The 27,036-nt window shown below is 41.3% G+C and overlaps 1 protein-coding gene across 2 annotated transcripts in view; it reads left to right on the top strand.

Moving 5' to 3' along the window:
• The window catches only part of kcnab1a (potassium voltage-gated channel subfamily A regulatory beta subunit 1a), a 147,750-nt gene extending 122,177 nt beyond the window's left edge, over nt 1–25,573 (top strand). For both annotated transcript variants that reach the window (XM_085380008.1, XM_085380009.1), the window contains exons 3-14: nt 6,473–6,510; nt 12,375–12,454; nt 13,004–13,048; nt 14,500–14,544; nt 15,760–15,803; nt 15,958–16,044; nt 19,906–19,991; nt 22,857–22,977; nt 23,201–23,295; nt 23,803–23,923; nt 24,328–24,416; nt 24,617–25,573. In XM_085380008.1, the coding sequence (XP_085236134.1) occupies nt 6,473–6,510; nt 12,375–12,454; nt 13,004–13,048; nt 14,500–14,544; nt 15,760–15,803; nt 15,958–16,044; nt 19,906–19,991; nt 22,857–22,977; nt 23,201–23,295; nt 23,803–23,923; nt 24,328–24,416; nt 24,617–24,706 (941 nt within the window). In that variant the 3' untranslated portion in view covers nt 24,707–25,573. The remainder of the gene's footprint in view (nt 1–6,472; nt 6,511–12,374; nt 12,455–13,003; nt 13,049–14,499; nt 14,545–15,759; nt 15,804–15,957; nt 16,045–19,905; nt 19,992–22,856; nt 22,978–23,200; nt 23,296–23,802; nt 23,924–24,327; nt 24,417–24,616) is intronic.
• Nucleotides 25,574–27,036: the final 1,463 nt, after the last annotated feature.

The following is a 27,036-nucleotide window of genomic DNA, read 5'->3' as shown; positions in this document are numbered from 1 at the left end:
ATATTATGGAGCAAGGGAACATCTTGTCCTCAAAGTTGTGTTGGAAGCAGTAAAAATGGACGAGCGCACGGATTTGAGCGAGTTTGACAAAAGGCCATATTGTGATGGCTAGATGACTGGGTCGACTGGGTCAGCGCATCTCCAAACTGCAGCTCTTGTGGGGGATTACTGGTCTGCAGTGGTCAGCATCTATCAAAAGCGGTCAAAGGAAGAACCGTGGTGAACCAGCAACAGGGTCACGGGTGGCCAAGGTTAATTGATCTGCATGGTGAGCAAAGGCTGGCCCGTGTGGTCAGATCCAACAGACGAGCTGCTGTAGCTCACATTGCCAAAAAGGTTTATGCTAATTCTGATGGAAAGGTGTCAGAATGCACAGTCTGTCGCTGTTTGTTGTGCATGCGGCTGCATAGCCACAGAGCATTCAGAGTGCCCATGCTGACATCTGTTCAGCACTGGATCATGAAACAGTGGAAGAAGTTGGCCTGGTTTGATGAACCATGTTTTCTTTCACATCACTTGAATAGCTGGGTGAGTGTTACCCGGGCAACACCTAGCACTAGGATTCCCTGGTGGCTGTGACCTCTTCCCAGAGCTCAGTCCAATCCATGGAGGCCCCACCTCGCAGCTTAAAGGACCTGCTGCTGACATCATCCTGATACCACAGCACACCTTCAGAGGAATGGAGTCCACGACTCGACGGGTCAGGGCTGTTTTGGCAAGTGCAAAGATTTGAACAAGTTTGTTTCACAGCACTTTACTGATAAGTGTAAGATTTAAAAGTGCCTTAAAAGTACTCCACGGTATTGGTCATCATAAAATATATTTGGATCTTAGATATACTTAATCATTAAAAATAATTATTCTCTCAGAACACTCATAAAAGGCATAAAGGTTCATGATTTGGATTTTCATGAAGACAGGAAACTCCAGTTATTTAGAAATTGTTCTGCAGTCCTCAGTTTAAGTTTGCTCAGTCTAGCTGACACACACTAGTGTGCAGGGACATTTCTGTTGCAGTCCTATTCAAGTTCTAAAGAACTGAATTGAAACTCCTTCACAGCACGAGTATGCAGAAGCTCTGTGCCTGTGCAGTTACAGCAGGCAGTGCAATGATCACACCACCAAACAAAGCTCACTTTGCAGTGTTTTCAGATTAATCTGTCTTTTAACGACGTGCAAACAAGTGGGAAAAAACTGTTTATTAATCCAACACTACTCAGCGAGTTCTGCCTCCTATTTTTCCTGGCAGCCTTCCACAATAAGAAACTGTTTACACACTCTCACTGAAGCTGACAGTTAAATATAATCTGTTTATTAGTATCTGAAGCTCAGTTTAATCAGTTATTTCCATCCCACTAACAATTAATCAACCTCTTCCACATTCAGTCAAAGCCTAATGTCATGTTAGCTCAATTTATTTTCATATGAAACTGAAAAAGTCACAGACCGTGTAACGACTGTCTGCAAATGTAAAAACCTCTCACCAGTTAATGGAAAATGAATTGATTTTTTTAAAAAGGTGATTATCACAAGTGAGAGACCTGGAGGGTGGATTAACTGATAGGTGATTAGTGAATTCATCGCGTCCTCTCAGTGTTGGCTGTCTGCTGCTGCAGATAAACCATTATCTCTTCAGTCAGTGAGAAAGCTAACAGAGTGCCTATAGGGGTCTGCAGTGGCCTCACTATGCTGTCAACACACACTGGCTCCAGCAGTGCTGATTGGTTGTGGAACATGGAAAACAGAGTGTTTGTGGAAACCTATTTTTAGTTGCTGACAAAACCAAAAATAAAGTCGATGCAGAATTCATGATCAGCATTATTTGAGTCTTCAGCACTTCTGTGTGAACCCAAAAACTTTGTAATCTGTCATCTCGCTCATAGCACACAATCCAGGACCTTTTTTCCCCCTTTAAAGCCTGCTGCACTGATGCGGCACAATTGATTGATGAATTCTTAAAATGGCTCTCCTGGAAAATCCTGCAGTGTTTAAGACAGGAAGAGGTCGGACCTCTGTGTGCGTGTCGCCGTGTCGCCGAGATTAACAGATTAACTTTAACTTGTACTTTCATGCAATTCAATGAAAATGATCACCTTTATTAGTTCAGCCTCAGTAATCAGTCATACTTCGCCATGCAACACTTAAAGTTTCCTCCTACTTTTCACTCAAGTCCTCTGTGGCTGTAACCTTGGTCTTCAGGTAGTGATATAACCACTGCCAACAAACTGCATCTGATGATCTGAGCTGGCTCTTGCTGATCATCTTAGGAACAAGAGATGAGGCAGTTTATGACAAATGCCTTTTTTTAAGTTCCTGTATTTCTAGAATTTATATATATATACTTTCTTATGTTGTTGGCTTGTTCACTACCTGTGAGCCACACTGTAGCCAAAAGAGTAGACAAGGTAGAAATAGATATGGATTTAACAGGAGACGAAGGATGAAAATCAATAAAACTTGTGCAGGAGACAAAGGCATAAAACTGGAATGAAAATAGGTCCAAAGGAGTCTGTGTGTGTGCGTGTGCGTGTGCGTGTGCGTGTGCGTGTGTGTGTGTGTGTGTGTGTGTGTGTGTGTGTGTGTGTGTGTGTGTGCGTGTGTGCGTGTGCGTGTGTGTGAGAGAGAGAGAGAGAATGAGTTTTTCTTTGTGTTTGTGTGTATGTATTATAAAAATAAAAGGCACCATACAAGGTATAAAATACAGATCAAAATACCAAAAAACATGCATATCTAGCTATGCATAAATATGCATATGCCTCAGTATGGAGGTTCATATCCATACATAAATATGGTTATTAACTGATTTTAGACATTTAAATAGCCCCACAGTGTGTTGTTGGAAGGACCAGGGGATTTTTGTTAGTTTAATATACTCACTTCAAACTTTCAGTACCTTTGCTGATTCAGCCTTTCCATTTGCAGCCAGAAAGGTTCAAAATACTGAAAAGAAGAGTGAAGAGGTCGGTTTAAGTGAGACAGAGAAATGCTTCATCTAAATTTGTGCCATCCATCACACTGCCAGGCACCGGACTTGGGTCCACTTCTGAGAAATTTAGGTTAAAAGGACTCACACAAAGCTCTTTCCACAAAGCTGCTTATATTCTCATCATATTCCTCCCCTTTAACTTCTTCTTGCGATCGTATTGGTTTATTTTGGTTTTACTTCACCTGCTTTTTGAAAACAAATTCTAATCTGATAGAAAAGGTCGAGGAAGCCGAAATGAGAAAGGCATTTAGACTTATGTCTGTTCCATTATTATAAATGTTACCGATTTGTTTCTTGATGTGAGCAGTTTTTAGCTTTAGAAAAAGGCTCTGCAAGGTTATCAGGTTTATTATTGTTGCATAGCAACATCAAGTGACTCTTCCAGCACTTTCCACTGGCAGCTGCAAGGAAAAAAAAAGAGGAAAAAAAAAGAAAGCTTGTCTTTTTTCAGGGCTTTAATTTCCATCAAACAGAAACGTCAGCTGGATCTCGGAGAGCAGTGGCCTTGACACTAGAGCTCCGCAGGGTTTTCATCCCACGCTGAGCCTCAGACACAGAGCCCAGAGCAGCCACTGGACATCGTCAGCTGTGATTACATTTCCACCATGCTGGAGACAGCTTTAAGGGATGATTGAGCCCACACACACACAGACACACACAACGTCCAAACGTCGACACGGATATTACAACACACAGCGGCGAACTTTATGCGCACGTGTTGATAAGAAATGACCCACGCTGTACATACACTGTATAATAAGGATTAGCCCTCATGACTGCACCGCAGGTACACTCGAGGCGTACGGAAGCTGCCATGGTAACATGTGTTAAGGAAGTCTAAAGGCAGCTTCTTCCCACCCGCCGCTGGCGTCACTTCACCCAGGCTCCACCTCTGCTTAAAAAACTTTTGATGATGATGTATGTTTAAACCCCATCTTTTTTTTTTTAGCTCCTTATTAAATCAGTTTCATTATGCACCAAAAAGATCCAATACATCCTCAGTTAAACCTCAGTGGAGTTGATGCTGCTGCAATGTATGGAATAATGAGCTGTAGGATATCAAAAGCATCCTGCCTGTTGGGAATGAAGAGTTTCTTCTCATTTCCCGACGCTTTCTCTGAGGTTTATAAATTGTTTCATGACAGCCGAGCTGCTGAGGTCAACAAGGCCTGAAGAAGAAAGACTGCGTGTTCACTTGGTGTGAAATTGGGACCACTAGAGCACGGAGTGGGCAAGAGAATGACGATATAATACATTTAATAAAAAAGAGAGCAGAAATAGGTGGAGACTAGCATGGCCCGGAGGTAATTAACAAATATCCTAAGAAAGAGAGTGATCGGTTGGCTAGTTGGTTGGAGGGGTTGCTTTATTAGCCTCATCACTATTGGAAATGAATACTGAGAGAAATATAGAAGGACACACCATGTTCTCTGTGACTTACTGAAAGCAATGTTTGTACTAAAAATGATCAAAATGTATAGGTCAGTACATGAAATTCACGTGATCCAAATAAAATGTTTATATGTGTTACAAAAAGAGATCAGTGAGTATGAATAGATTAATAAAATATAACTGATGCTTGTGAAATGTGTTATGTTCTGGATCAGTATTGGCACTGAAATCGTCCTCTGTGAAGCCCATTGTAAAACTGAAGTACATAGTTGGACTGTGTAGGTCCAGGTGTTTTCAGTCCCATTGTCACAGGTGTATAAAGACAAGCGTGTAGCCATGCAGTCAAGGCTTTGTGAAAGAATCAGTCCTCCTAAAGATCTCACTGAATTCAAGCGTGGAGATGTAATCGGATGCCACTGTTGCAGCAAATCAGTTTACGAAATGTCTCGGTCTCCTTCAGAGAAGCTGGATGAGGTGGCTAGGGATAGAGTGGTCTGGGTTTCTCTCCTTAGACTGCTGCTGCCCGATGGATGGATGGATGGATGGATGGTTGGTTGGTTGGTTGGTTGGTTGGATAAATAACTTTAGGAACTACAGTAACTTAGCCATGGAGTGCTAGACCCTGTAAAGGTAGAGAGTGAGGTTGTGGAGAGGTGCACAGTGAATGAAAGTGACCAATGTTCTGCTGGCTCAGGAACTGCAGAGCTCTAAATCTCCTCTGGCATTAACATCAGTACAAAAACTGTACACAAGGAGCTTCGTGGCATGGATTTGTCATACTTTTATTCATATAGTGTATGAATAAAAGTATTACCAGTGGAAAAGTTTGGGGAGTGGGGGATGGGGTTCAGGATTATTATTTCTCTTAAATTTCTGAATATTTTAAAGATGTTATGTACAATAGAAGATAGCAAAAATGTGACCTTCTGTTTAACTGTTTAACTGTCTGAACACATTGTCTTTCATAAAGTGGTAAACTTTCTTCAGCCTTTCTTAATGCCCTTGTGATACAGTTGCATTAGGTGACTGTAGCTGCTTGTAGGGTGATTGTGGCGCAGGAGTAGAGCTAGACAGAAAGCTCACTGATGCAGTAAAAAGTGTATGAATGTGTGAATGAGACAGGTTGTATAAAGTGCGTTGAGTGCTAAGGTAGACTAGAAAAGTGCTATTTATGAACCTGTCAATTTACGATTTGGTGACCACGAAAAAACATAATTAGTTATGAAATGTTCCACCAGGGTTTTCTGGTGTTTAGGCTGAAATTGCGATGTTTATTCATGCATGGAATTCAACACATTTTGAAAAAGCAACAGAAGACTGGCAAAGTTGTGCAATGCCTAATCACCATTTTATCCGACACGGTCCATTTTTGGAAGTTTCCTTTAGCTCAATTTAGGAAAAAATATGTGATGACAGTTTCCATGGACCTGCTGCCAAACTTCACAGGTGAACTGCCTCATATCTTGTCAGGCAGCCCAGATTTTCTTGCAACTACCAAAATACACATAAGCCTTTCTGCATTAACAGGTGAGCAGCAGACACTTTACTGATATAGAAAGGTGTTCCTGTCTCTCTGTCTGTCTGGCAGAGTGGGACCCTTTCAGATAGCTAAAACTGTTTTCACTCAATCTGAATAGAAAGCTATGTGCATAATTCCCTGAGGGAATGTGCTGAGGATTTAGTGTCTCCTCTGGTTGTGGCGGCTCAGCCTTTTGTCTGGCTTATCGGTATTGTCTGCGGGACAATCGGGACTGTGGCGTCATTATTCTCACATTCACAAGCACATGAGGACAGGGGATGCAAGGTCTTCCAAATATGCACGGCCGTAGCAAACGAACAGTCATCAGTAAAGACAGAGAGGGCTAACAGGGGCTCACACTAGGTGATACTTCAGTACTGAGCAGCAGCTCTAAACAGGACAGATTTTTCTCTTGGGAACTTGACAGCCTCCCTCGAATGGTGTCACAGCCCCGGGATTAGTTCTGTTTACTTCACGATATCAAACAAACACACACACACTGACACAGACAGAGAGGGCTGACAGTAAAGAAATGTTCCCTAACGATGAAATGTCTCTGCCTCTCTTCCCTCCAGGTACATGGGTGACATTTGGAGGACAGATAACAGACGAGGTATGAAACACTTTCCTTTATTTTACATGTCTACTTGATGTCAGTGCAGTCTGCGCATTGATTACACTGATGTACAGTGTATGGCACATTAGACTGGTTGGTGTGGCTTCTTTTTTTACCTATTAAATAATGACACAACTTTTTTGCCTGTCAAATGTTTAAATGCAATTAAATATGCTATATAGAGAAAGCTGCCTTACTTATGGATGAAACAGCAAAAAAGGGTCCAAGTGCACTGATATAGGAAACTGATGAGCCATAATAGACAATGTAGCTTAAAATTACACTCACATCACTGCCCACTCGCCATAAAAAAGGAATGAATTCAAAACTGAATTCCCTTTGAAAATTACCAACAAAGTCAAAAAAGGCTGCAGGCCAAGACAAGTTGGCAGCATTCGAGGTAGAGTGGTCATCCGTAGCCATTTCTGTTCTCCGCTGTTTTATTTCTTGTTTAAAAAAGAAAAAGATGCAATCTTTTTTGGGGGGGTTTGAATCAGAATAAATACAGATTGACACTGTAAATGATCCACGGCAGAGGAAACGACATGTCCATGTTTTGCAGCGTACTTTATTAACACACGGTTGCTGTACAAACGCAGTCGGCTGCAGCTCCGCAGCTCACAACCCGACACATACTAACAACAACCATTACAGCAGGACCCAGTACAGACTTAAAGTCGGCGAGGCGTGATTGCGGATGCCGCTCAGGTGCGTCCGCCTCCCCTGCAGACCACGCCCCGCCACTGACACTTCCAGTTATTCTTTTTCCTGTGTCGTATTTATTTGAAAGTCTGTAGGATCCTGAAGCAGGTGCAGCTGTGTAGTCCTCCAGGAAGGTTAATTCTTCTAACTACAATCCATCAAACAAAATACAAAGGAGCAAAAACATAATCTGGTGAAGGGATTTTCCATTCTGTACAACAGTTAGAGTCATAAGTTCACCAAAGAACTGTTACTGTGGGACATCTGTCAGGACTGCTTTTTTCTGACTGAGTGGTGTCACAGTTAACCTTCAGCACACCATACTGACAGAGCCCTCTAACACCCACAGGCTCAATTACTCCACAGTTTCACTTTGTATTGCTTTATTCCTTTAAAGTCACAGCCTTCACCGATACCTCAGGTTCGATGAGTCGCGTTGTTTGGAACGCAACACTTTGGTCCACACAGGACAGAAAAGGTCAGCATGATGGCTACATGTGCACACCGAATTCTCCTTTGCACTTATGCTGATGAACTCTAACGTGCTCTGATGTTGCCCCTGGGGTCCCGGTCTTGGTCACCGCACATACGCACATATGCACACACTTAAATTGACACAGAAGAGAACAGCGCTCACCCAGGGGTACGCAGAAGCACCAAGCTTATGTAAGAGTATTATTTTTCTTTCCTTAGGGTTGCTGGCGTTGACTTACTTGGTACCCTCACTCAAAGCTTAGCACCCTTTCCCCCTTCCATTATCCTGAACGTCCGCAGTTCAGTGTCAGTAGCATCACTCAGACTCTTCAGGCTGTGACAGCTGGGAGCGTTATGATAAATTCTGGCTGGCTCGTGTGAACGTGGTTTTAAATTTTTAAATCTTCTCTGTAAAGTGATCTATGGTAGGAACAACCAGAAAAAGAAGCTGGTAGGGCAGACAGAGGGTCTCGATGGACATGCAAAAGCAAGAGAACTATCATTACATGCAGTGCTGGTAGGTTAACCAGTCCTCCAGTGCCCTGTTCAATGTCATTGTCATCAAGTCTGCCCTAAATTGCTAAAACGTTCTCAGCAGGGTTCAGCGTCCCTGTCCTCATTAAGAAATGCACAACAACTGTAGCACACAAACGGAGATAAAAATGCATAAAACACTAATATTTTCCCTTTATTTGTATTCAGAATAATCGTGTAATAACATTATTGATATAGATTTTCTAACGCTGGGCAATTTTTGGAGAGCGCGTCTTATCAAAGCGCCTCATCCTCGTCTTAACGATAACACATTCCCAGACAGGCAGGAAGTTCGTGGCGCTGATATTGCTTACTCATTCAAAAAGGGCAAAAGTGGATCCATAAATCATAAAGTGAATTTGAAGACGACGTCTCTTGTTCGTGTCAACGTCGATGCAGTGAGTTTGAAAGGGGAGGAGGCAGCGCAGTCATAAAATCCTCGCTCAAGGTTGTGTGGGTTGTATGTGGGAAGCTGCTGCGGCCTTGATTCTGAGGTTGTGTGGAAATAAAAAAATAAGTCAATTTTTTTTCTTATTATATTCCCTCCGTCTGTGGAAATCCAATTGTCTTCCACCTTTTGTGCGCCTGAAGAAAAAAAAAGGAGTAAAAAGGAGGAGAGAAGCCTGAAGCCACCCATGTGTTCCTGCAACTTCACAGTGACTCAGTGTTTGACTACAGGAGGAGGTTTTTATTTTATAGACGTGCTGCTTCTGCAGTTTCTGCCTGTTTGTTTTTTTAAAGCATCCCATCATTTGAAGGCCCTCACTCATATTCAGTTCATCTGAAATGCCTAGAAGTCAAAGCAGAAGTGAGTAAGCAGTGATGCTTCAACACCACTGCAAACTTTCTGACTTCACAAATGTCACTTTCGGCTCTTTGGCAGCGACTGGCCTGTTAGCATGTTGTGAGACTCGTCATGAATAAGCAGTCACCCTGAAACTATCGCTCATGTTCTGGTTTAATTCAGTCTGTCCTTGTAACGCTCTCTTCTGCATGTTTCAAACTCTACCAGCAAATAAATGTCAGCTTTAAGTTGTCATCACTTTTAAGTTATGCAGTCCATCTATTAGCTTCTTACTTACCTCATCCTTCATCCTGTAGCTGTTATCTTACCTAAGACCTCCATTCATTCACTTTATTGAAAATGACTCTCCGGTGTGGCCAACAGTTCTGGCATGAGGTTGCTTCCCTGTTTGCACTCAGCAGAGACCAATAAGGGAAAGAACATGCTTTTCATATTCTCTGTAATCCCTCTTCCCCAAATCTTTCTCTCCTTAAGTGACATCTCCTTTCTCTAACCTCTCCATTATCCAGCTCCATCTTTTTATTCTGCTCTGTTTGTCTGATGGCAGTCCAGGGCTCGGAGACTGAATGAGCCATTTTGAAATGTGGACACTGTTATGTCCTTCCTTTATTTCCTTTCCTGGCTGTTCACTGAACCTTATCTGAAAGCACTGGATTTGCATCTGATGCATTTCTATAAAAGAAGAAAAACAAAAACAAGAAAAAAATTAAATATATGAATATATTGTATTGATGTTGGTTATACTAGGCTGAGAAAAAAAACACTTATAAAATTACTTTTCAGATAGGGAACAGAACAAAATGCTGTTTGCTGTAAAGAATCATTAAAGACTGGATATAAAAGATGGGCATGGCTCCAGTTGTGGTTATTCCAACTTTTCCTCTTTCTGAGATGATTTTCTTAACTTAATATTCTTAAAATATTATTTTATTAAAAAAAAATTAATTGAACTTTAAAATGCTACACAGGATTTTTCAAAATAAAGTGCTCTGCTACTAGAAAGAGGTGCAAATAAGAAATAAATGGAAATAAATTTTACCCGATGGTGGTTCTGAATATTTTACCTAAACAAACAGAAGCAAATGCAACACATTTATGTAACAGAACAAATTTCAGACTCGTTTTGACCAGTAATGAGACAACGACCTTCTTTGTTTTCTAAAAATGCTTTGATCCTGTCAGTGCTTATACCGAGGCTCACACCAAGGCTCCTGGCTTTTGGTTGTCTCTGAACTCTTGTTGGGTTTAGCTTTAGCTACTTTTTCCCCTTTTAGCGTCTTTAAAATGTCTCTATTTACCCAGATGAGGGGATTAGGTGTCTGGTTAGGTTTGTCATTATAAACATTTTCACGCTAACACTTTTTTATCTCAACTCAGAGTGAAGAGCTTTTGTGCTAACAACATATTAGCATATAGCCGTGAGTGTGAACTGGGCCGATTAACAATCAGTCAGTCTCAGACCTCGGCAGGTAGATCGGGGCGCCTTCAGTGCCTCCTGAATTTTTTTGATTTCTCTGTCAGGTCCACTTGTCACTCTAAAGCTGGTGATGTCCAAAATGCTGATCTTGAATCAATAAACTAAATGACTGTTGTCATGGTAGTACATGTGTCTTTTAAATACAGTCTGTAGGGTGCACCAATCTGAAACACTGGATTCGTTTTTTTCAGTCATGGCATAACATCATTCATGTATGGATAACTGGACAGATAACTGAGAGAAAAGATTACAGGATTTGATTTCCTCTCTGCTGGTATAAAGGCCAAAGATGACTCGCCCAGGTGGTTCTGAAAGTGTTTGCCACTGCAACACTAGAATAAAGAGTCAGTTTTGCCTCCGAGCAAAAAGCCCATGTGGGAGCTGCTGTAGCTACAACATCTTAAATCAGTTTACAAACGCACTTTTTATTGACTTTTATTTTGCTTCCTTTTGGTCCTTTTCCATTTTTTACGACTTTTGTTTCTTTTTGTGTGTGTTGTCCTTCATTTTATTGCCGTTCTATATTGCATTACGTTACACAGGGGATGTGCCTTCAGCATGTTCATCAAAGGAATGTTAGTTACTAATAGATACTAATAAAATCAAATTTACTATCACTGTATCACACAGAGGCTAGGAATGCTATCCCGCTTCATGCTAGTTGCAAAGTGATGGTTGAGGAAGGCTGAAAACATTTCTCAGAGGAGACGTTATCTCATTCTTCTAGAAGCAACGCCTCCACTGTCTGCCATCACACACACACAAAAACCCACACATACTGTACATGCATTCGCACAAACTCACGCACTTCACGCAGACACCTGAACACAAACACAACACAGCACACCCTTGTGTCACTACAGAACTCCACAGGGAAATGACAGTAAATTCACTTAAAGTCCTCCATGTAATATAAGTCACCTCAGGGAAATTGGATCTCAGTTAGATGATTTATGGTCACCATGCCTGCAAATTTAAAAAAAAAATGCCACACACAAACACACACACACTGGCACAAAGCATGAATTAACTAAAGAGAAAAGAGCTGATACGGCCGTGAAGTCGAATGATTTTTCACAGCTAATTACACTGCGGCCCTACTTACTCAATAAAATATGAATATGAACAAACTTCCAGCGTAGCTACACACGAGTACAGTTCTGCTTGATCAAAATGGAAACGTTCACAGTCGTTCTGAACCAACAGGTGAAGCATGAATATAAAGGTGAGCGTCACTGAGGTGGTTCACTGTCACATGAGGTTCACGTAAATCTGATAACACCAAGCTTACTGACCAGCCAAGAGGCAGTCTGGCTTCTGAAGGTATTTGACTGCCATTTCTGCTCCTCTGGACGCTCTCTGTGCCTCACTTCAGCTCAGCTTTTCTTTTGTTAATATCATACTAGCCATTTTGTATGCTCTCTAAACCAGATTATGTGTTATTAAATCGCTCTCGAGATGGCGTGGTCTTTTATATTTGATATATTGAAATACGCCATTGCCTGTAACGTGCTGCGTAAAACTCATTTGCAGTTAAATAATACTCCGAGGAAGCCCTCTGGCTGTAATTCCTCAGCAGTGATTCCTAGATGAAATGCGAAGCTGCACGGGCTGATGATGTGTGTCATGTTTTCCTACTATGAAAGAGATTTGGGTAAATCTTGGACACTGTATCCGTGGAAACACATGAATATTTAAAAGGAAGATATTGATATGCAGACATAATGCGGCTCCCTCGCGGCCGATTCATCAGTAGGCGCCTGAAGAGGGAAAAAATTGTTTCTTTTTGGTAAAATAAAAACTGCAAACTAACCTTTCTGTATCCTCTCTTTTTTTTTCATGTGTGTGCTCGATCTGACCGCTTGCCAGATTGCAGAGCAGCTAATGACGATTGCCTACGAGAGTGGAGTCAACTTGTTTGACACAGCTGAGGTGTACGCGGGCGGCAGGTGGGTGATACGCAGACCAGTGTTTTTGTGTAATGGGCTGCAGATGTCCGGCCTCGCTGTCACCAAAGTGCTCTTACTATAATATTCTCTAAACTGTTAGAAACTATGTCACGTTTAGTGTGATTATTCATGAGCTTAAAAGAAGTCCAGACATTATTCATTCAAAATTGTAGGTTTCTGTTCAGGATTGTAGCAATGTTTTGAAATTTCTTGCATGTGTCTGTTCTTTGCTTTTCTCAACCACTGCTACCGTCTCATCTGTGAGGTCTTTTTATTTGTGACCTCACAGATGAAAGTGTATGTCAGAGACCTCGTAATGCAACAGTAAGCACTGCAGTTCCAATAAAAAGACTTCTACTTGCAGGAAGTAGTATAATAAGTTTTTGAAGACCCTTTTATTACGCCGTCCAACTGCCTGGTTCATAAACAACCGGTTTGCATGCGGGCCTCTTTTGTTCCTCACTGTACTGTGGGCCGATACTGTGGAAGGAATGTTTATGATTTCAAAGTGCGATTTAATAACAACGCTTCGTTTATATTGCCTCGCAGGGCCGAAATCATTCTAGGAAACATCATCAAGAAGAAATGCTGGAGGTAATGGTGACATTAAAACGTATGATTGCTCCAATACTTCTGCCTGAGAGAGAAACATGGAGAAGGATGATCTGTGTGTGTGTGTGTGTGTGTGTGTGTGTGTGTGTGTGTGTGTGTGTGTGTGTGTGTGTGTGTGTGTGTGTGTGTGTTGCAGATGAAAGATGCATGAAACTGTGTTTTGTTTTTTCTTTTTTCTTTTACAGTGAGGAATTGTGTTTTGTCTCAAAGGAAAAAAAGGAAAAAATAACTTTTATTAGTATTAATTCCTGCCTTATCATCATAGTTTTGTTTTTCTTTTATTAAATGAAGTTAAATGTCTAGTTCATGGACAATACAGACACAATACAGCAGCGCGAAATAGCTTCCACATGAAAGTCTGCCTGCAGGCATTTTTTCCACAAATTTTAATATTCTTTTTATGGACTTATTTAAACATGCTCATTTTTTTATTATTGATCGGCTCTGTAGGAGACGGGGAGAAGAGGAGTTACAGTAACATCAAAGGAAGCTCAAATATTGCACATTTATATGTCTGAGTGCAAAAGAAGCTGCACAAAAAGTCGCATTTTCAGATCATAGTGATGCGATACTGTGGGATCACCGCCTGACGTGTTTGATATGAAGCCATAAGCTTAACTGAATTTGTTTTAGAACAACAGCATGTGATAAGTGATGGAGTCTCCATGCAACAATAACGCTTGCCACTCTATTAAATGAAGCTATGGAAACATGTATTTGCTAATCATTAGGTGGATTAGGCAGATCAGTGTCATGCACTGAGCTGCCTACACCAGTCTGTGAGTGCTGTCATGACAAATGGAAAGAACAAGCGCTCTACTTTACACTTCTTGGTCATATGTTGAGAATTCAGTGCCGGTAGCACTGAATAATAATTATAAAGAGCTGCAGGGCATTTATTGATTTGTCCCATGTGACTAAAGTCTGCAAACACTCTCACAGCTCCTGCATTTAATTTGCAACTCTAATGCAGTGAAACCAGAAATCGTGTTTGCTTTTGCTGCCATGTGAGATGCTGTAGAGTTTAATGATTTCACACAGCGCCAGATGTGAAATGACAAGGATGTCATCAAAACTCTTAAGCAAGACGGGCGTAGCATTTTCCCACCTGTTGCGTGGATAGCTCATTAGTCCGACAGTGTGACTAAACATTGAGGAACAACAAGACTGTGCTTTTGAATAAACAACTTAGCAAGGAGGGATGAATTAAAAATGGGAAAATAGCTGTAACAGACATAGTAATGAGGAAAGCTGCAATGTAATTAGTCTTTTTTATAATACAGAGAAAACCCCAACAATCAGATGACCCCTATGAACAAGCACTGGTCACATGGGAAGGAAAAACTCCCTTTTAACAGGAAGAAACGTCACATTATTACAATACAGCACATTGCACTAAATTTGCCTTATCCCGCTTTCTCTTTGCTTTCTAGGAGATCCAGCTTGGTCATTACAACTAAACTGTACTGGGGAGGAAAGTAAGTAAGAAACCCTGCAAACTCTTCACTTCCATGATATGAACTGTAATATTTTTTTAGGTTGTGTTGCTCACAAATTCTCAGTAATGTATTATCTGTTTGCAAAAAAAACCCTTGCATTGCACTTCTTTCATGTGAAACATTTGCAAAGCTCTTTTTAAATCCTGCATTGTTTACACGAAGGTTGGTATCCGTCTTCTTCTTCTTCCTTTTCCTGTGTTACAACAGAAATAAAATACAAATAAAATAAAAATATGTCCTTGTGCATCTGCGCTTGCAATACAAGCAAAACAGGGACCATCTGACAGAAAGATAGCAGTATTTGAAGATACCTCGAAGATCTTGGGGTAAATTTGCAAACGTGAAACGATTTTTTTCTGGGTCACAGAAATAAAATATTCACAAAACTCATACAAAAAACCCACCTAACCACCTAACTTTGTTCAGATAAATAACAATAAAGCATGTATTTTAGTTAAGTCACTCAATATCATACAAAAGACAATATTTTCTCCTTTTGTCTCTGCTACATTTATCATTTTATATCCTTAATGTCTTTCAAAGCATTCAAACTTTTGCCTCTCTGCACCAAAGAAAGTTTCCTCGTGTTTTCGTGTGTCCATTAATCTCCGTTAACAACCTGAATGGCAACATGTCACGTAAAGTAACAACCAATGGGAGAACCTTCTTCTGAGACTGCAGAGAGAGAGAGGAGAGGCGATAAAGAAATCTACTTTATAGCACACACATCCAAAACACACACACACACACACACAGAAAAGAAAGAGAAAGTCTGTCAAGCTCCAAGCCAGAGGCTGCCCAACTGGGTCTTGTGATAAGGAAGAGGTTATTCTCTAGTTTTCAAGCATTTCCTCCAAACGCAGAGTCTGTGCTACGTCTCTCTCCTGCAGAGTCTGGATGCATAATGATGCTGAACAGCTGAGCGTGCGCTGACCTATTTACTTTAAAGAGCCTGAAATGTACATTTGGAGCTCGTGTTTTTTGGTCGCCCAGCGGGGTTCAAAAGTAACTTAAATTGACTTTAAGTCTGCAAAGTAAAACCAGTTTGAATTCCCACAATTTCTGGAACTTTTAGAAAAAATATCTTATTCAGTTTTTTAAGATAAAAAAGAAGTGAAGCTGTTTTTTAATTAAGTTAATTTAATTAAGTGCAGTTTATGATTGATGTGATATGTATGTGTTTTATTCGATCAGAGCAGAGACAGAGAGAGGGTTGTCAAGGAAACACATTATTGAAGGTGAGACATGCAAATTTAACATCTCCAAAGATGACAAACTTTTTTCTTAAAGAGTGAAATTGTTTAAAATGACATCACAGTAACATGTTATAAGGTAAAAGTCTTTCAGTTCATTAACCTTTGAGTGTCCTTTGCCCTCGTGTGTGTGTGTCAGGTCTGAAAGGCTCTCTACAAAGGATGCAGCTGGAGTATGTGGACGTAGTTTTTGCTAATCGCCCAGATAGCAATACTCCCATGGAGGGTGAGTCAGTGTATCAAGATTTCCAACAACATCCAGTTATGAAACTAATCAAATCAGCTGGTTCACAGTGTCTGACTTTCAGCAAATGGAACTTTTGCTGTTATTGTGATCGTTTGTAAGATTCATGAAATAGTTGCGTAGTTGCTCCACAGAATCATGTATTTACACTTGCAGAAAAATGTGTTAGCTTACCAGTATCACAGCTGAGAACTGTATATAAAAATAATCAAGTATTTGTGAGTAATTATGTCTTTTCAAAAATAATTGTGATTTTTGACTATAGAGAAGCTGTCGATGAAATCCAGTGTGCAGAAAGCTATTTTCTGTTTGCAAGACAAATTCAGGAAAACCTCAGAATATCTTGTCTAATCTGAAACACTGTATTCATTTATCACGAGTGTTTGTACAGTGTCTCTGATAAAGAACATATTTACCTAGTGGTGTTAGAGCTACTTATTATTTCTATTATATTGAACTAGAAATGTAAGACTAGTTTTACTCTTGGAAAATCTGTTCTTTAGTATCGCTAAAGTGAGGCAGGCAGTTCTGCATAATTCATTATCAAGAAGTTTCTTATTAACATACATATTAGTAGTCCAGTGGTTCCTCATTAATCATTATAAATTGATTGGGTACTATTGCTTACTGAGGTAGAGCCTCTTAACAGTGGTTTCTTTCAGTAGCTTTTTAATTAGTGCTTCTAAGCAGTCGGTAGAGCTGCTTTCTTTTATATGAACTGTGCTCTGGTTAATATTACATTTTAATATTCCAGTACAAATCTGTGTGACACTGACATGAATGACAGTTCATTTAACAGTATTAAAGCAAAATGCTCTTTAAACATTGCATAAGTGAGCTTGTAATAGCAATAGTGTGGTTTACACTAGTCAGGTCCTGCTGGAGACACAAATCCCCTTTGGGGTTGGATCAGGAGGGACGTCCAGCTCAAGAACTGCAAAATCAAACATGCAGAGCTACCCGGTGTGGTAACCTGTTATGAAAGGGGAGTGGTCAAAAGTAACTTATAGGGCATCTTTCTCACAAAATTAACGATCCCTATGCAGGCAGTAACCCAAGCTGCCCCGCTAAATATCTCAGTGAATGCTAATAAGTGGCTATAAATGAATTTATGTAGAAGTAAGTGTAAAGATGAATTTGAAAAAAAAAGAGACATTGCACACTTAAAAAAACAAAGTATTTTATTCAGGTAATTATCAAATATATATTGAATTAATCTGATTTAATTTCTGTGTTGCGGTGTCTGCCTCTCTCCTCTGCTCTCTGTTTCACTGCGCATGTTTCTTCACTGTGCTCGGCTTCTTCTTTTAGAACACACACACACACGCGCACACACACACACACGCACACGCACACGCACACACACACACACGGTTCTTTTGTGCTTAAGCTTGTCTATTCCTTTATCTTGTAGCTGTTTAGGATCTGCTCCTGTACACACTTATTTTCTTTTGCCTGGTGCCCTCACTGTTCTCTTCTTATTTAATTCCTTCAGCTTTTAGATGTTTTTCATGCTTGTTGATGCACGCTTTCTTGTTTTTCATGCTTCCCCAGACTTGTTTTGCTCTCTGTTGTGCTATGCCGCCCCGAAATAGATGCAGGTTGCATTTAAATATGAACGCAGCATGATGCTACGTAAATACAGAGCAAGGACGACAGGAGGGAAGGGCGAAGAGAGGAAGACAACAATAACAAACGAAAGGAAAGAAAGCGAATTGTTGTCTTGTCTTAATCCTGTGTTATTTCCCCTGGCAGCATACTATTGAGTAAGACGTCTGTGCTTCAGGTTAATTATTACTCGGTGCAGGGAAAAACAAAAACCTTCATTACAAGTCTTCTTGGTTTGTCTTGATTATATACTTTTGGTGCATGTTGACTTCTACTAACGCGCCATCTTTACTAGCCTCGTTTTTTCTTTTCTCTCTGGGAGTTCTTAAACTTTCTCGCCCCGCATAATCAGTTATCTTGCCAAGTATCGGTTGTGCAGAGTGAAAAACAAGAGTCCTGCCACAGTGAACGATTGCACTATAATTGGAGTGAGCACAGGGCGATGATGAACAACCTTAATGACAGTCCTAATCTCAGTTTTTGTTGGCCCCGACTGCCGTTGGCTCTCACAGTCAGCAGCGTTGGAGCTAATTGCACCATTAAAAATGCAGTAGCTTGAATGTGATCAGAAGGGCTTTAGTATGTGAGCTTGTTAGTTTGTCCCCGGAGTCGTCAAGGAGGGGTGATGAGCCGTCAACAGGTAAGAAAGACTTGAGGAGGCGGGCGGCCTTGTGAGGGTTTAATATATTTATTTATTTATTTTCGATTAGGTCATGACAGAAACTGGAACAACGTGAAGAAGAAGCTTCTTTCAAGGCCGTTTCTCTCAAATGTTGCCTTTTTATTTTCTTAGTCTTTTAGTTTTTGACTGGTTTTAGTCTTCAATCTTTTATTCATCAACTTTTTTGGCATTGTCTTTTCATGTAGCTCGGCTATTGCTGGCTAAAAATATTTTTGCCAAGCTCTAGGTGTTTCGCATCAATCCTCTGATAATGTTCTGACTATGTTATCGTCATATTCTGTTGAGAAAATGTTTGACATGTCCCTGTCCATCTGCTGTGTTATTCTGGTTTTACTGCACTGTATGTGGCTGAATCTTAGGGGTCACCATAGTTTAGATCTGTCCTCTGCTTCTTCCTCATTTACACCACCCACCTGCGAGCCACGACCACATCATAGTTTTCTTTGTCTTTACTTTGATCCGCTTGTTCTGCAGCTCTGTGTTAGTCCTTGTTTTAATATTTACCAAACCTCTTCTCTGCATAAGTCCAAGCCAGCACAGTCTCACCTCTCTACTTTTCCCCTGAACTCTCTGATCCAAGTTGCGTCTCTGTGATGCGTTGAGTCCTAATAATCCATCTTTCCATCTGCCTCCAGCTCCGCCTCCTCTCTTTTCATCTGCAACATTATCTCCAACCTATATGCAGCGAGGGCTTAATGTAACTGAACAATGATTTTTGTAATGTAAACCACCACAGTGGGTTTAAACCAGTGCAGACTTTAAGCTTTAAATCAACTGATTTGACAAAAGTATCCCAATTAACCTTTTCGGAATTACAGCCATTTTTATACATTGTCCTTCATTTCCAGAGGCTCAAAAGTAATTGGACATGGCCGGATGTGGCCCGTTCTCTTCTTATTTCATGACAAATCAGGTAGAGTAAAGATCTGGAGTTGTTTGCAAGTGTTGGTAGCTTGATATCACTTGCTAGTCTCCAATTCTACAATCACAATAGGCCTTCATGAGGATGCAATCACTTAAAAGAAGGCCAGTTTAGACTTTGCCAGCAAACATCTAAAAGAGTCTGAACAGCTCCGGAAATAACAAAAGTATTTGGGCAGATGAAACCAAGATGAACTTTTTCCAGAAGGATGGGAAGAAAAAGAAAAAGTTAATAAACTGAAGAAAACCACATCATCTGTCAAACATGGTAGAGGAAATGTTATAACTAGGGCGTGTGTGACTTACAGTAGAACCGGGTGATTATTTATTTATTTATTTAGTATTTACTGGTGATATGACTGCTGATAGAAGCAGCAGGATGAATTATGAAGTGCAGTCTTGGATTGTTTTATTTAAAATCCACTAGCAGTGCAATAAAGTGGCAAAATTACAAAATAGTGTCTTTGTACTCTTGCACTCGTCTCTCACTAGAAATCACAAGCATCTATAAATATTACTGATGATGCTTCTCAGCGAGCAACACCGAAATGCAAACGGTGACGTAAACAGGCACAATTTGTTCACTGTCGATCCAGCTGACTGATACCTGTCATAACTGCATTTATCCGCAGAGATTGTTCGAGCCATGACCTATGTGATAAACCAAGGCATGGCCATGTACTGGGGGACGTCTCGGTGGACGGCCATGGAGATCATGGTAAGCAGCAAACAGCTTTGAGTATAAGAAATGAAGAAGAATGAAAACGTCCAAATAAATGTTTCCTTTACACATTTGGTAACCGACTACAGATTGTATATAAATGGTGGATATAGTATCTGGCGTGAACAGTCAAGCCAATGCAGATGTGCCTTTCCAGTGACCAGCATATTCACAGTATTGAAAATGAATGAGTAATTACAGAGCTGATAATTGGAGGGAAGTCGGGGGGAGAAAGTAGTGACTGTAAAAGACTGAGAGTGAAAAGAGGCTTTTTCAGTAAGTGGCACAGGCACAGCGGCTTCTTCTGGCTTTTGTTTTGTTTTCCTGTCAGAGATAATCCACTTCCTGTTTCAACCACTGGTGCATTAATGAATATATACATGAGGCAGAGAGTTATGAAGTGAACACATGCCTGAAGTGACACTCAAGGACGTAGCATCCATCCCCTCTTATCTCTCTTGGTCTCTTTATCACCCTCCTCCTCCCTCTAAGCACACTGCAATGTGTTGACATTCTCCCTCTCTGGCTGTGAAAAAGAAGCAGAACAACGGGCCCAGATGAACACTGTGTAATTTAGATAGCATCGCTAATGAAGGTGGCTTTGATTCTCAGCAGTACAGCATGCGCACGCAGTTACATGCATGGACGCGCACACAGTCTGGAGGCACATGTCATGGGTTGCAGCGCAGAAGGGCAACTGGTAATTTGTAAGTTGAGTGATGGCAGTGATATTATCCGTGCATCACACAGAATACACTCCCACTTCGACTGTGCTCTCATCCTGACATGTGTTGCACAGCAGGAAACCCACTAAATTAAAGGGTATTTAAAGAAGCAACAATGGCGCTGTTTTTCTCCGAGTAGGTGTGTGTGTGTGTGTGTGACTCCTCTGGCATTTGCCTTTAAAGGATCCGTGGAGAAAATAGATAAGGAAATTTGAACATGGTGCCTCCGAGTTGTGATATGAAATATTGATTTGCTGACTTACTGAGAGGCATGCATTTGAATTTGTGCCACGCTCCCACAAGCTGATTAACAACCCCTCCCTCTCTCATTTCTTCCCCGAGTTTATCCCAAACCTCTGTGCTTACGTACCAAATAGCTATATAGTAGGGGTGCAACGATACACAAAATTCACGGTTCGGTTCGGTTCGATACTTTGGTGTCACGGTTCGATATTTTTTCGATACAAAAAAATGTTCATGCATTTTTAATTTGTCATTTATTAAAATTATAAATATATATTTTAACTCAAAAGTACAGTTTTTAAATTTAACCCTAACCCTTGTGCGTGTTTTTTATTTTGACAGCGAATGCGCACCTGCGGACCACTTATGTGCAGCCCTGGTTATTTAGCTCGTCATATTGCAGCCACAGAAATTCTTTTGTCCATGAAACCATAAAGCTGCACTTTCTTTTTGCCTTATAGTCTGATTTGTCATAACTTCTCCATTTTGTGGTAAGCTTTTCTTTGGCTGTCACTTCTTCACCCTGACCTGTCTTATTTGGCTCAGCAGAACTAAAATATATATACTGCTGCTTTTACACACGGACTCACATAAGCTCAGCGATTCTCTGCGCAATCAACCTCTCACATGTTCAAGCTTGCTGCGGGAGATTTCACTTGTCATGTTTGCATAGTAAGCTAACGATTAATAAGACGATGTCAGAGGAATTGGTGCACAAATTATCATCACTCACAGATCAGTGCTGTCGCTCTCTATACACAGTTCGCACGATTGCAAAGTGAAAGCAAAAAAACAAGCGCAAATTCAAACGCGATTTCAATATGTCACATATTGACAGTGGCTCACCCATGCCAATGACATAATTACCCAGCTACATTTCTGAAAGAATGCAAAAGCATTGACATATATTTTTCCTACAATAGCCCGACGGGCAGGGAAGAGATAGATTTTGGTAGCCGGACTGAAAAAATCGCTAGCTCCGGGACGTCGGGCTAGCGATATTGCGAGCCCTGTATCTGATTGAGGAATCACTCATCTTTGGAAAAGAGAGTTTATTACAGAGAAATGGCTCTTTCCAAAATAAAAGCTATACTATCCGCTTCTTCTGGGCTATATTCTCAGCAGCATAAGGAGAATCATGTGCTAACAGCTGTCTAAATGACTCGGCTAAAGTTAGTAGCATGCTTGCTTTTTTTTGTCTGCTTCCACTTGTCTTTGCACTAGGATGATGTCGGCGTAAATGTGCAGTCATATTCGTTGTGTTCCCACTAGTGCTTTCAGGTTAATCTCGTTGAAATGACCTTAACGCCACAACACGGCAAATCTCCGTTAACGAGCTACCGCCGATTGCTCCGTGCATGGGGCTAGACGGCCAACACGTTAACGAGCTAACTGCGCTAGCACACTAGTTCACACCAATGTAATTGAGCATTGCATGGCACATCCAACATACTGTTTTACTTTAGTCCATGACTCGCTTACCTTCAGGGTCATACTTCACATGAAAACCAAAATAATTCCAAACGCCAGAACTGAATGAGGGTGGGGGAGGTGCCCTGCGCTCTTCCTTCTGACTATGCTGTCTGTGTTGAGCGCTCAGTGGATCTGCGCTGGACAGTGCAGCCTAGGCGGAGTAGTCGAACGCAGATTCACTGAGCGCTCAACACAGACAGCATCGTCAGAAGGAAAATTGATAAAATAAATTACAAATGTTGTATTGTTCGATACATATGCGTACCGAACCGAAAGCACTGTATCGAACGGTTCAATATCGATACGAATATCGTTGCACCCCTACTATATAGCTATAAAATAACAATCTTTTGAACAATATATAAAAGTAAATCCACATGAAACATCGTGATGAGCATCTTTTCTCTGTCTTTATCTCTAGGAGGCTTACTCTGTGGCGAGACAGTTTAATCTGATCCCGCCAGTGTGCGAGCAGGCTGAGTATCATCTTTTCCAGAGGGAGAAAGTAGAAGTGCAACTGCCCGAACTCTACCATAAGATAGGCAAGTGTATGACAACAGCTTGATCAGTCACATGCATCCTTGTGTCACTTCCCTATCCACTCCATCCAACAACCTTTCTGACCAAGTTGCTCTCCTTCTCTGTTGCTCATTTCCACTGCGCTTTAATCACCCTCTCACGTTTTCACTTTTTCTGACGCTCTTCTCACACATTTCATCTCACTAAAACTCCTCTTCAACTCTCCTGCTGTGTCCATGGTTACAGGAGTCGGCGCGATGACGTGGTCACCGCTGGCATGCGGCATCATCACAGGAAAATATGAAAATGGCATTCCTGAGTCATCCAGGGCCTCCATGAAGGTAAGCGTGAGGGTTCGTCAAAACAAGGCGACAGTGAGAATCAGATTCAAAGCAGTGATTCATGACTTGCGCACTTCAGGTGGTGTCGATATCTAAGACGTGAGAGAGATGAGATCTGGGGAGGGTTTATGGAGGTTTGATTTGGACATGCTGAAACTTAAGGACGTGCATGTGTGATGTTTTCGGTTTAGATGTAACCAGACAAAGTTGTTTCCGCTTGCATCTTCACCCTAAAGTTAAATATAGTCATGCTTTATTTTTCCAAGCTCATGTTTTGCATCTTTGAGTGTGTCTGTGTCCCTGACTTGAGTTGAACAAACAGATCAATACCAGTTGACTTTGATTAATTAAATAAATCATGAAATTAAGGCATGTCTGTAGCACTGTGACTACATCTCTGTGTGTCAATAAATTATTAATAATACATCAGCTCTGGAGTCTCCAGGCTCTCTGGCTACACCCTGCATCTCTTCACTCATTCAGTCTGTGTCTTCTCTGTGCTGTCAGTCCTATCAGTGGTTGAAGGAGAAAATAATAAGTGAGGATGGAAGGAAGCAACAAGCCAAGCTGAAGGAGCTCAACCACATCGCAGAGAAGCTGGGATGTACCCTGCCTCAGCTGGCTGTGGGTAAGACTTCCCTGTCTTATAGCAAATACAGCAGAAGCAGCTTAAAGCAAAGCTTTTAAACCATAAATGCACAGACCTGTCAGACAGGAGCTGGTTTATGTAAGACGGGCACATTTTTCATCACCTTCGTTGGGTATTTGTTGTCTTTCGTGTTTGATATTTCCTCCAGCTTCCAGTCTACACACCAACGCAAAACTTTTCTGATGCACTTGTGCTTGCACTGCATCCCTGTGGATGTTCAAATAGCTGGGTGTGTTGTGCACTCCCCATTTGATAAGTAGATGTCCAGGTTATATGCAAGAGTGCTGGAACCTCTGGTTTGTTTAAAGACAATAATCAGAAAGTCATAATAAGATGTGTGCCGTTGAATAGTCACTGACTGAGTATCTTCTGCTTTTCTGCAGCTTGGTGTCTAAGAAATGAAGGGGTGAGTTCGGTCCTTCTGGGAACATCCAATCCTGAGCAGCTCACTGAAAACCTCGGGGCCATACAGGTCAGAAAAAGCAGACACACATTGCTGTTACCTCTGTTTCTTCACCTGCATCCTCTGCTGTCTTCCACTTATAATGATTTCTAGATCAAGTTGTCCCAAGTCTGTACCTATAATGACTTCAGACTTTCTTCACATTATTCTGCATGTCTTCCTTCCTTCGCTCCTCTCAGGCTTACTCAGCACATCTCTTTCTTTCTTAGGTCCTTCCCAAGATGACCTCCCATGTGGTGTCAGAGATCGACCACATCCTAGGCAACAGACCATACAGTAAGAAGGACTACCGCTCTTAGACCAGGCAGTTGGACTTCCAAGAGGTCAGCTGTACCTACCTACCTAACCATACTGCTACCTTGGACCCTCCATTCAGTGTTCATGTCCATGGTTCTCTCCTCGGGCCCCACTCAGCTCCAGCCCGCCTCAGCCTGGAACAGACGGCCTTGCTAAGTCCAGCGTTGCATACTGTACCTTTGTCTGTTTGAGCCTTGTCCTGATCAGATCAGCTCTACCAGGCTCATCTCAGGTGCCCAGCTCAGCCACGTCATGCTTGAGAAACTCAGCTTTTTGCAGCCTGAAACACAAAACACGATCCACTTCAGTAGTTCTAAACTTTGTGCTCCTCCCAAATCAAAGTGTTGCCACGTGCAGGTAGAATTATGCAGATCTTAGAGTAGAACATGTAAAAGTTTAGATTCAGGCTTATATTTGAGATCCCACCACATCCCAGCTCAGCTCCATCCAGGGATAGATATACAACTGACCTGATATTTGGATTAAAATTGCATGAAACTACGACTGCAGCGCCTCGTTTTGAAAATATATTCAACTTTACACTCACATCCAGTTAGCAGATAAACCAAAAGAAGCAAAGCGGGCGTATTTAAAGTGCCTTCCCGAAGGGCACCTTGACAGTAGCTGCTAAATGAGACGCCTGTGTTACTTATTTATTGGGCTCAGGCCTTCAGGTCTCGAGCCCACCCATTGAAAGCCAAGACCTCCACTCACAAGTAACATAATTTGAGCACAAAATTCATATTGAGCCCATATTTTATTTATGAGTACCACTGTACCACAGCTGAATACATGAATGCAAGAAATCAGAGGTATCTCAGGAAAGTGGACAGTTGTATTCTGAACCCCACCCGCCCCCACCCCACTCAGTGCTTTCATTAAATCGCTATGCAGAGCAACACACAGAATTACCATAAGAGTGTAAAACTCCAACCTCCTGTGTTGGAGGTAAGCAGCAACCAGGTGACTTGCGCATAATACAGTTTTATTAACATGAATGAAGCCTCAACAGACCCGATCCCTATTAGCCCGAATTAGCTTTCAAATACCTACCAAGTATATTCTGTCCCGTATTTAGAATAGTTAAGTATTCAGTGGATTATAAAGGCTGCAAATCGTGAGCGTATTTACCACCAGATGCATGTTTCCCTGCTATAGTGTGCCTCTTTCTTCTTTTCGACAAAGCACATAATTAAAGACTAGAAGAGGATTTGATCAAAAAATCCTGCAAGCTTGTCCCCCCAGCCCCCCAGGTGTGACAGAGTACTGCGGGACTTTGAGTACTAGTACATATTGGACTCTGTTTGAGGAGAGAGTGAAGCATGTCGCCCCCGTGTGTTCCCTCTGAGGAACTGCTGAAGAATCCCACAGAAGAGAAATAAAGCGGACTGCTTTTCTGCCTGTGAACTGAACCTGCATCGCTAGATCGCTCCAGCAAACCTTGAGGATTCTGGACTTAAGCTTACGATGAATCTATGAAATAAAAGATAAACTCGCCTCTGGTCTTGTCATGTTTAGAGCGACTGCTTGTTTAAATGGCACAATGGGGCACAGACTCAAGGTGTTTGGCATGTGGCAAAGATTACAGTATTTATTCTAGAGTAGTTAATATATATGAACTTTATTTTGACATTTTGAAATACTGCTTTTGTTTGACGATGCTAAATGTACATACGATGTTAAGAAATACAGTGTAACATAAGGAGAAACACATCGAGGAGCCTCTCGTGCAGACGAGGACTTCACCGCAGTGTATGGCTCACACATAGCAGACCTGTAAATAGAGTCACTTTTCTGCTCCTCTGCAGTATCGCTGCATCAGTTGCAACGTTTAGGCCGCTCTCCAGCCCGTCCTGCTCCTTCCAACCAGACAAAAATGTACTTTTGTCTCCTCAAAGACAAAGAAAGTCAGAACTATTTATAAGGATTAAGGTTTAAATTTGTATTTCTCTTTTGGATTCTGCGTCAATAAGAGAATCGTTCTAAAAGTGAGCTTCTCTAATGAGACGTGACAAATGTGATTAAAGGTTTCTTAAAGGACTTGAACGTGGATCGACCCTTCGGATTTCATGGCTGTCACCTTGACGCATTATTTTTGTTCTCTTTCATGTGGAAAACAAGCCATCTCTGAGATCAGCAGAAATGTTGGCCAGGTTCCGACTGAGTCACTTTCTTGTCCTTGGTGTGCATCTGTTGACTTGCACCACAAATACCACCTATGTATGGATCAATCAAGGGAAATCTCATTAGATTACAAGCGCCTACAGTTATCCAGAGCACGCTGTTACCTGTTTTGGGATGAAACACTAAAATCTCTTTGGCTCACAGCTTA

This window comes from Rhamphochromis longiceps, linkage group LG14 (assembly GCF_057381845.1).
Source record: "Rhamphochromis longiceps isolate RC_006_pf linkage group LG14, R_longiceps_female_GT1.1, whole genome shotgun sequence".
Classification (NCBI taxonomy): Eukaryota; Metazoa; Chordata; class Actinopteri; order Cichliformes; family Cichlidae; genus Rhamphochromis; species Rhamphochromis longiceps.
Note: the sequence above shows the minus strand (reverse complement) of the source record. Positions and strands in the feature narration are given on the sequence as shown.